The 10587-nt window shown below is 44.0% G+C and overlaps 1 protein-coding gene across 1 annotated transcript in view; it reads left to right on the plus strand.

The window, feature by feature from the left end:
- Nucleotides 1-10587, plus strand: part of SMYD2 (SET and MYND domain containing 2) — a 59645-nt gene that overhangs the window by 27554 nt on the left and 21504 nt on the right. The window contains exon 3 of the mRNA XM_017547537.1: nucleotides 9734-9844. Within this exon, the coding sequence (XP_017403026.1) occupies nucleotides 9734-9844 (111 nt within the window). The remainder of the gene's footprint in view (nucleotides 1-9733; nucleotides 9845-10587) is intronic.

The raw sequence follows: 10587 nt of genomic DNA on the forward strand, positions 1-10587 counted from the left end.
AATTTCCTCTGAAGTCCTCCTCTTCCTTGTCATGGCATTCCTCAGCGCCATCCTGTAGTCAGAGCTGGAAAGCATAGGATGTGGCTGGATATCCTTGGGTGTGTGCTGACCCTGACCTCACAGGCAGCCAGTGATGGGCAGTAACAGTTCGAGGCTGCATGCAGGACCAAAATCAAGTTGCAGGAGGAGACCATGTTAGATACAGGCAGGTGTGCTAGCAAGTTTGAGAGTTTGCCCCAAGGACTGCACAACAGATGGAAAATGCAGAGATGACAAATAAACAGCGTTAAAATGCTGAGTGTGGTGGCTCACGCCTGTAATCTCAGCACTTTGGAAGGCCGAGGTGGGCAGATCACAAGGTTAGGAGTTCGAGACCAGCCTGACCAACATGGTGAAACCCCGTATCTACTAAAAATACAAAAAAAGTTAGCTGGGCTTGGTGGCTTGCACCTGTATCCAAGCTACTCAGGAGGTTGAGGCAGGAGAATCACTTGAACCTGTGAGGCGGAGGTTGCAGTGAGCTGAGATTGTACTCCAGCCTCCAGCCTCCAGCCTGGGCGACAGAGCGAGACTCCATCTCAAAAAAAAAAAGCTATCGGCCGGGCGCGGTGGCTCACGCCTGTAATCCCAGCGCTTTGGGAGGCCGAGGCGGGTGGATCACAAGGTCAAGAGATTGAGACCCTCCTGGTCAACATGGTGAAACCCCGTCTCTACTAAAAATACAAAAATTCAGCTGGGCATGGTGGCACGTGCCTGTAATCCCAGCTACTCCAGCTGAGGCAGGAGAATTGCCTGAACCCAGGAGGCGGAGGCTGTGGTGAGCCGAGATCATGCCACTGCCCTCCAGCCTGGGTAACGAGAGCGAAACTCCGTCTCAAAAAAAAAAAAAAAAGCTATCTTTAAGTTTTTTAATTTTTTTATTGTTGTATTTTTATAAATCCCTCCATAGCAGGCTACATCTTACCCTCAGGCTGTTTGAATCCAGCCTGCTTGCAGCTAGACTCTGGTGAGCCCCTGATCCAACCTCTGCATAGCCAGAGGGGGGCTTTTCTGAACTCGTAACTGGGGCCAGTACCTCAGGAGCAGCCAGGGCTGAGGGGTTTAGGATGAATGAGTCTCAAATGAATCCTGAAATGTAGAAATGGGAAGGTTAATGAGGAGGATGTTGAAGGAATTCTTGGTAAACTCTGTGAGGGCCTAAGAGTGATACTTCCCAAACTGTTGTAGTAAACACTTGTTCCACAAAATGTTTGTAGGTATTCCACAGAAAATGCATTTCATGTTCAAACAACTTATGGGGACGTGGTCTCTTTACTTCAGAACCTGTTGTAGCCTTGAATTTGCTAGTATGGCATTGTGAATTTCTAAGCTGCCTTCTTCCATCTTTCTGTACCTCCCCCTGGCATTTATTTTTAAAGGGAACCTATTAATACACCTTGGGAAATGCTGATGCTATTAAAGCGTGGCTCTACGGGACAGGGAAGATTTTCTCCATATCCGCATCTCTTTTTGTTGTGCTTTCCATACCGTGTGTCATCCTTCTCCCTCCCCACCCTGCAGCCCCATCCCTGGTCCACTTTGGATTACCCACTATTTCATTTTTTTTCTTTCTCACCTCCCTACACTGTTGGCCTCTGAAAGGCCTCAAAGAGCGTTATTTAGCAGTGGGAGAGATTGCTAAGCCCGGGTGTCTCATCTGACTGTAGCACTCCAGGGACAGCGGCCCCTCCCCAGAATGAAGCACAGGCTGAGACCTTGGCTTGGGAAGCTCAGACTCTGCCTTGGCTCTGAAGACCATATGCACAGTCCCCTTCCCTGTGTTTCCCACAGCAGGCTCCCGGAGGCTGTCGGCCTGTGTGGCAGTGAAAATATAAATGGAGCTTGTAGTTGAGTTTTCGGGGAGGGTGCCTTCTTTTGAAGAGGAAAGATCATACTTTGCTCCTACCCATTGTAGATAGAGTAGTGCAATGGCATTGTAGAGATCAGCAGGCCCTGCAAAATACACGGTTTGATTCTAGGCCTCCCAGATGAGTTCGCTGTTTCTATATGTAAGTTAAACACTTCTAGAAAAATTAACTCATTCCATTCTGGTTCTGTAGTGAAGTAAGCATAGGGAGTCACATGTAGTTCAGATCAAATAGCATGGAGTGGCAGGAGGCCATGGTCCCAGGAGCAGGTCCTGGCTCTGCTACTTACTAGCCCTATGAAATTGCCAAGTTACAAAATATCTCTGAGGCTCAGTTTCTTTAAATCTGAACTGAGGACAATGGCACCCACCTTGGTGAGTTAGGAAGTTAGGGACCACGTGATGTGATAGATATTAAAGTTTTATATAAGCTGTAACCCTATATACAGGTGTGAGGAGTTTGTATAAATAATCATATTACCGTCCACCAGAAAATTGAATTTGTGTAATTCAGGCTAGACTAAAGCTTAGCTTTATGCAGAGAAATAAACAGCATCGTTTTGATTTAAGGCACTTGGTTTTTCAGCCTGAGAGAATGGCTGGATTCTAAGAAACTGAGGGTACTGATGGTGTACATTGTGTAAATAATGCTTATTACAAAATGAGTCTTAACTCCTCTAAGTACCTGTGAACAGTGTATTAATAGGTACCATCAGAGTGTGTGGCATGCGGAGTTAGCTCTGAGTCTTCTCCTGAGCATGCTGCTGAACTGTCTTCTGTGAGGGCTTATGAGGTGGCAGTATTTTGATGAATCGTCATGGCCCAAGCTGGGATTTGAGATGCCCTTTATGGTTTCCCTGCCCCAGGACCTAGAATCCTAGATTCCTAGAAACCTCATTTGTAAGCATATAATAAGGGGGTGTCCTCCCTTGGGGGAGGCTCACATTAACCAGTATCCCAATCTGTATGTACCACAATGCCAGTTGATTACTTTACAACAAGAAGTTGAGCAGTCTAGACATCCTGCCCTTGGAGACAAAACCGTACAGGTAGTCACTTCATAATGAGACCGTTACCTGGGGAGCAAGGAACCCCAGGAATGGAGTAAACAGTTAGGGGATTCTACTGTTTCAAGGCAGCAGGCCAAGAGAGCCTGCTGTGTCCAGGCTCATAATGGAGTTTCCCCTGCTGCTCACTCAGTTTCCGGGCAGGGGCATCCTGAACACTGAGGATTACTTCTGCAATTCTGCTTTCCTACACTTCTGTTAAGTAACTGGTGACCAAAGTACCCTCCTAGGAGGTGAGCGGTACCACAGCTCCTGAAGCCTCTTGTTTCTAGAGGTGGCAGGCTGGATCTGACCTGTAAGTTTCATTTTTGTTTCATCTGTCTCCCATTGCTGAAGGAACAGGCTAATGACCATTAAAGTTTTTCATCCTTTACTACCAAAGAACTAAATAAGTGTGGGCAGTGTATTATAAAGAGATAGAGCAGGCATAAAGGTTTAATAAAAGTAAGTGCCTAGAAATAAAGGCTAGTGCAAGGGCTTCGTAAAGGAAATCATTAGGGAGGAATCTGGGGCATTTGCTCCAGATAAAAATGTGTTCAGGGTTCAGCTTAAGGGAGTGCTTGCATGGGATCAAAGTAGAGGCTCTGCTTAAAGGATAAAACGTGGCACAAAACAAGAGCGGCAATGAGGAAGGTAATTGATTCTCCACCTATGAAAGCATGGCCCTCAGCTGCTATTAATTAACTGGTCCTTCCTCAAAGGTAGACCCTACCCTCCTGGAGTCATCAGGTGGTCAGTGCCACACTGCAGTGGTAGAGTTAGGATGGAGGTTATTGAGTTCAACATGTCAATAGATAAGAAAGCAGAGTCCCAAGTGGTTGGGTGACCCAAGATCAAACAGCAGCAGAACGGAGACAAGACTTTACCCATTACTTGGGGAGGGCTTTCACCCCTTTACAATAGTGTGTTCGGGAGAAGTGAGGGCCCTCTAGGAACGGAGGTGCTGTGGGAATGTCAGAGAAAGTGAAGTGGCCTTCAGTGGATGCGAAAGGGAAGAGCTGTGTCCATTGTTGCCTTGGCCAGAAACCTCTCCAAGAGTGCTAAAGGCTCACATTGCTTCCTGGGAGTTTCCTCTTTACACGAAGTAAGGATTCTTAGGGGATCCTGGCCATGATGTATGTTCTCCCCAAGTCCTCTTCTGTCTTCAGTGCTTTAGGATTTTGCTTTATTTGATACAATTTGGTTCTATCTTGTCCCGCTACTTCCCTCTTAGTTCACTTGACTCAATGTGATGGTGCCAGAGGAAAGATTTTAATTGCTAATGCATGAAAGGGTAATGGGAGGAAGTATAAAAGAAACAGAAATTCCTTTTTAGTTGGGCGTGTTATTTTGTAACCTGTGTGTTTTAATGAACTGTATTTATTTTTCTAAATATGTCTGAGAAGCAAAGTATATTATTCACCCATTCACCCATAAATTATACTAGGATATTTTCAAGAGAAGAGTTTTAGAAAGTTATCGTACAGAGTAATCATTGTGCAGTAGATCATTCTAGGGTACATTTCTTAACTGTAATGAATATAAAGAAGAAAACCTTTGTGTTTTGGAGCTGCGGGGGTTATGTGTAAGCTTTGAAAGTAGGAAGGGATTTTTTTTAAGTGGGTATGAGGAGCATGTGAGAAAATAGTAGGCCCTTGTCATTGAATAGAAAATAATGAAGCATAGACAATGTCTAATAAATGCGGTTCTTATGGGTGATTAATGTAATGGGGCCAGAGTCATAGGTTCAATCTTGGTTCGGTTCACTCCTGTCAGCCATAGGAAGCATTTTAAATTTGGGCCATCTTTCTTTTCTAAATATTTAACATCACCAGTAGGAAGAAAATGCGTGCAAATGAGTTTGTGTCATCACTTACTTTGGGAATACTATAAGAACAAAGCATATGTCTAGTGATGGTAGTTAAGCTGCGTGGGCCATCTTTGTATAAGCTGGTCAAGTTCCACCTGATTGCTTTTCCACTCTTCTTCTTAAAGATTATGCTAGTGGAAAGCAGAAATCCTGTGACTTTTTCTGCTGTTCCACATTTTAAGAAATCACATGTGAATGTGTACAAGTAGACTGTGTTTGTTGTTAGAACAATAGAAACACCAAATGCTAGAGGCAGAAAGGGGTCTTCGTGATGAAAATCCAGTCTCTTTATCCAGGAAGGGAACGTATTTGCTCAGCAGAAAACTGGATGCCATAATAATCACTCTTTTCTTCCAGTGCTGGAAATGCTAGTGCACTATGAGACTATTTTGCAACTCTTTATGCATCTTTAAGCATTTTTGACTATGCACAAAAGTGAAAGTCATGCACAGTCGTTATTATCTTAGTTGAAAATGAATTGGCTAGGAGCGGTGACTCACACTTGTAATCCCCGCATTGGCCATCCTGGCCAACATGGTGAAACCCCGTCTCTACTAAAAATACAAAAATTAGCTGGGTACGGTGGTACATGCCTGTAATCCCAGCTACTGGGGAGGCTAAGGCAGGAGAATCGCTTGAACCAGGGAGTTGGAGGTTGTAGTAAGCCCAGATCGTGCCACTGCACTCCAGCCTGGTGACAGCGAGAGTCTGTCTTTAAAAAAAAAAAGAAAAGAAAATGAATTAGAAGTTTTAAAAGAGGACCATCAGTATGAAAAATTCCGTATCTCACCTTTTTTATAGATTTGATTAAGTTACACAATCTGTGCTCATTATGGGAAAATCAGAAAGTAGAGACGAAAAGAACAGAACAAGTATTCATAATCTTATCCCCTGAGAGAAAACCACTAGTAACATGTACTTTGGTCTATATCTTTCTGAATCCCTTCTGTACCTGTGTATGTATTTTAATTTATTTTATTTTATTGGAAAATGAGATCCTAGTTTACAGAAAATTTTATAAGGATTGCAATCAGGGCAGGAGCACTAACTTGAAATTTGAAGAATAACAGTAGGAAAGGTTTTAGAAAAATTGGTTACGTTTTAAAAAGCATAAAGAGCTGCAAAATCACTCTATATACAACAGTACTGCCAGTATTCAAAAATAATTTATAACATTCATTCCTATTCATCAGGTTAGCCTAATTTTTTTTCAATTTTGTTCAGCCTGGTTGCTTATAATTTCTTACGGACAAAATTAGGGTAGTTGCCTCTGTCAGGTTCTCTAAAATATGTGGACCATCTCTATGGTAGAAGAGAATATATCAAAATATGCTTAAAACCTCCCTTTTCTACTAGATTCTATCACAACTTCCTTTTTTAAGAATTAAAGCTGTGCAGTGCCATCGTGGTATATCTCTGCCATTCCTCCCTTAATCCACCTTCAAAAAAGAAAGTGAAACATTACTTATGGTAAATTTTCCTTGATGAAACTTAACCTGATTCTACATTTTCGTGGATTTAAATCAGCTGTGTGATTTAAATGCTATGAGTGGGACTGTGTCTAATTGTAGGTGCTCTTACTTTTACCCTCGTTCTGACATGGTCATAAACTGCTTGAAGTCAAAGACTTCATCTCCCATCCCTGTCTGTAGGGTCAGTTGTAGAACTTGTTGAATGAATGAATGAATGAATGAACAATTACCAGTGTTTAGGAGCGCAGCATGTACCAGGCACTGTTCTGAGTGCTTCTTGTGGATCCACTGATGGGATCCTTTGTGTTTGTATGAATGCTTGATTATCCCTATTTGGCCCCCATTTGTTGGTCGTCTTCAAGCTTCATGTCTGATTATCACTGTTGGAAGGTGTAAACTCAAAGACTCAGAATACTGGACTTGCTAAGTAACTTAGGGATCATGTTATTTACAGCCAAGGAGACAGGCGCAAAGGGATTAAGAGACTTGCATAGTCCCATGGCTGCTTCGCTGCAGAGTGGGGATAAAAAAAAATGCAAGATCTCTGAGTCCCAGGTCAGTAGCTCTCCTGCTTCACAGCACTCTGCTTTCCTCCCAGAGCGTTCCTTGTAGTTTAATTCCCTTCCTTTTGAGGACATTTATATCAATAAATGTCACCATTTTGTAATATTTACAGTAACATCAATTTTAAATCAATTACATTGATAAATTGATTAATAATTAATTATATTAACAAATGTTTCTATTTAACTTCCCAGGAATTCTTTGTAGCTGCCAAACGCCAAAGCACCACCTTCAGTTCAGAAAACAACAGCTTACAGGCACATTAGGGACAGAGATTATGTCTTAAATTGGTGTTTTCTTGGAGTTCCTGGAGTCATAGTGAGCATTTGTCTATAGTTGTTAATGATCCATCTGTCCCCAGCTGGTGGGTCCCCATTTCCCCTCATGTATCCTGAGGGTCATCTCTGTCTGTTCCTCTTTGCTCTGCAGCTGAAGAGGAAACTGATTAGTCTGCAGTGAGCCAGCCCCACCTGTTCCTACCTCTTCGCCTCATCACCATGCTTTCATTTTCGCCTTTGGCTAAAAACAGATCCTCTTCTCCCTTGTGCATATCTTGTCATTTCTTTCCCTCCCTGCTCTTAGTTATATTCAGTGCGGCGTTATTTAAGTCTGCAGAACATCTTGGCCCAGAACTTGAGCTAAGGGGATGTACCACATACTGCATTAAATCATAAAGTGACATTATGTGCTTCCTTCTTCAGGGATCAGGGTGGGTAGGGAGACACTTCATCTTCAGGGAAGTGGGTAGGGAGACATCTTCATTCCTTCAACGACTATATTGAGTGCCTAGTAAATGCCGGGCACTGTTGTCAGTTCTGGGGTTATACAGCTATGAACAAAACAAAATTTCTTTATTTTACTGGAGAGAGACAGATACTAAACCAAAGAACTAATAAATATGTAATATGCTCAGGTGGTGAGAAATACCAAGAAGCAGCAGAAAGCAAGGAAAGGGAGAGTGATGGGGAAGTGCTGTTCCGGTTGATTGTGGCAAGTATCTTGAGAAGGAGACATTCCAGCAGCGCTGGAGAGGAGGAAGGGAGGGAGCCACATGGATATGCAGGGGAGGAGAGCACTAGTCACAAAAACAGAGCACGTGCACAGGGCCTTGAGGCAAGTGCATGGCTCCAGGAGTGGCCAGGATGTTGCTGTGGCCAAGTACAGTGAGGCGGGCGAGAGTGCAGTGGGAGATGACGGGCCGGGAGTGGTGCAGGGGAGCTCCCATCACGGGTGGCCTCCTAGGTCACCTTTAGCACTTGGCCTTTTGTCTGGATGAGAAGCCATTATGTTCTGAGCTGAGGACTGGCTTGATCTGAGTTGTATCCACAGGATCCTTCAGGCTGCTCTCCAGAGCCTAGTCCATGGGGGCAAGGACAGAAGCGGGCATCCAGTTAGAAGGCAGTGGCGGGGCAGTAGTATTGATAGATGTTGGGGCTGCAGCCGGGTAGAAAGATTGGGGAGCTGAGGAGTGAACAGAATCGAGGCAGAGACAGGATTTGCCAGAGCTGACTGAATGTGGAGTGTGAGTGAGGGAGCAGCATCAGGAATGACTAGCTTTCTGGCCTGAGCATTTATTTTTATTTTTGAGACAGAGTCTCGCACTGTTGCCCAGGCTGGAGTGCAATGGCGCGATCTCGGCTCGCTGCAACCTCTGCCTCCTGGGTTCAAGTGATTCTCCTGCCTCAGCCTCCCAAGTAGCTGGGACTACAGGCACACGCCACCACGCCCAGCTAATTTTTGTATTTTTAGTAGAGACGGGGTTTCACCATGTTGGCCAGGATGGTCTCGATCTCTTGACCTCAGGTGATCTGCCCACCTCAGCCTCCCTAGCCTGAGCATTTATGGCCATTTTCTGAGCTAGGGAAGGCCAAGGACAGAGCAAGACAGTACCCAATTCCGTCGTGAAAGAGACAATGTTTGAGGGCTCCTCCCATCAGTATACAACATGCTCTGATATTTCCCATCTAAAAAAAAAAAAAAAAAATCCTCTGCAACTCTTCACTCTAAGCCATGTCTCCTTTCATTCTCTCTTGAATCTGCTCCTAGTTGTTTCTTACCCATCATCCCACCAAACCTGGTTTTTATGAAAATCAGCAAACCTCCATGATTCCAAATCACATTCTCTGTCATCTCACAGTAAACCCATTTCCAGCCCTGGCATCGTCATATACTCCCCAGTCCTAAAAGAACTTTCCTCCCTCGGCCTTCAAAACACCATGGTGTCCTCTCAGTGCCTTTTCCATCTCAAGGGATGGTGCCTCCACCCTTCAGTAGCAAGTGCGTATCCTTCATCCCTTTACCTGGGGTAGGAAAGCTTCGGGGTGTACGATAGAAAGAATACTACTGTTTTATCCAAATATTCCTAAATATTTCCAGTGGTTGCCCTTGACGAAACTCTCATTTGTGCTTTTTAAAAAATCACCTGTAAAAGGGACTCATTGCTGTGTAAGTCAGCTCTCCATTATTTGCCCTGACGTGAAAACAAAGCCAGAGTGGACCTGTGAGGCAGGAGAGCCAAATCAATGGCTGACACCCAAACCCCTCCCCCTGCAATTTGACAGCTTGCACAGATGATGGAAAGGTGCATGTGTTGTATGGAATAATGAGGGGCTGCAGAAAGCCATGAAGAGCTTGATGAAAAATCACAGCAGATCTTTTCATCCCAACAACCTTGACCAGGCCCGAGTCAAGGTCATACAATCCTGCCTGTCTTAAAGGATGTTTTTATCGCTGGCTTTTGTGAGCATCCTCGTGTTTTCCAAAAGGAAACATATTTTACTTGACCTTAACTAGGGGGACTCATTGCATCCTCTCCTCTCACACGTTATTCCAGTGTATGTGCTGTTTTTTTAATAATGTTTTTCAATCTTCCCAGAAAGAAGATTGGCCCATGCACAAGCTGGAATGTTCTCCCATGGTTGTTTTTGGGGAAAACTGGAATCCCTCGGAGACTGTAAGACTCACAGCAAGGATTCTGGCCAAACAGGTGAGGAAATGGAATAATGTTCAAGTGTATTTTATTTTATTTTTCGTTTAAAGGTCAGAAAGATGAGTAACTGACCTGTGGTAACCATTTCTCGTTAAACATCCTTAGACTCCATCTCCTATCATATCAACGTGGACAAGGGTAGGGAAAATACCACCCTGTCCATAGGGAGGAAACCAGGCATAATCTGGTTTGTTGTGTGCCTGTGAAATTAGGATGTTGCTTACCCTAGACCAGGAGCATAGCCACAGCTCTGAAGTTCTGAGCTTTTTTCGTGACAGGTTTATGTAGAAAAACATGACATGAAAAACCTGACCCCAAATAATTAGCTTCCTAGGGAACCAGATTGGTCTGAGCAGCTTTCACATTTTCTCCTCTTTCCTTTCTGACTTGAGGAGTGTACTCTGTTCCCCTATCCTATGCAATATTCTGTTCTTCCCTAGCCCCTTACTTTCTTGCCAGTGCATAAGCAGGCAAAGAATTGGATGGAACAGCCACGACTATGACCATGTGCAAAGAAGAGAAAGAGTGTGTAGAAATAGAGGCAAGGGGGAGGGGACGAGAGTTGAAAACAAAGTGATGAAGGAAAGAAAGAGGTGCCCTTGATGGAAACAGATGATAGCCATCAATAGTTTTCTCCAAAAATGATGCCAACACTGACTCTTCCGTGGTGGGCAGCCCTATGCAAACTTATCCTCAAAGACCAAAGAACTTGAGAGACAGAAGAAAGAAGCTGCCAAATT

The sequence above is a fragment of the Cebus imitator genome, unplaced genomic scaffold (genome assembly GCF_001604975.1).
Source record: "Cebus imitator isolate Cc_AM_T3 unplaced genomic scaffold, Cebus_imitator-1.0 Scaffold198, whole genome shotgun sequence".
Classification (NCBI taxonomy): Eukaryota; Metazoa; Chordata; class Mammalia; order Primates; family Cebidae; genus Cebus; species Cebus imitator.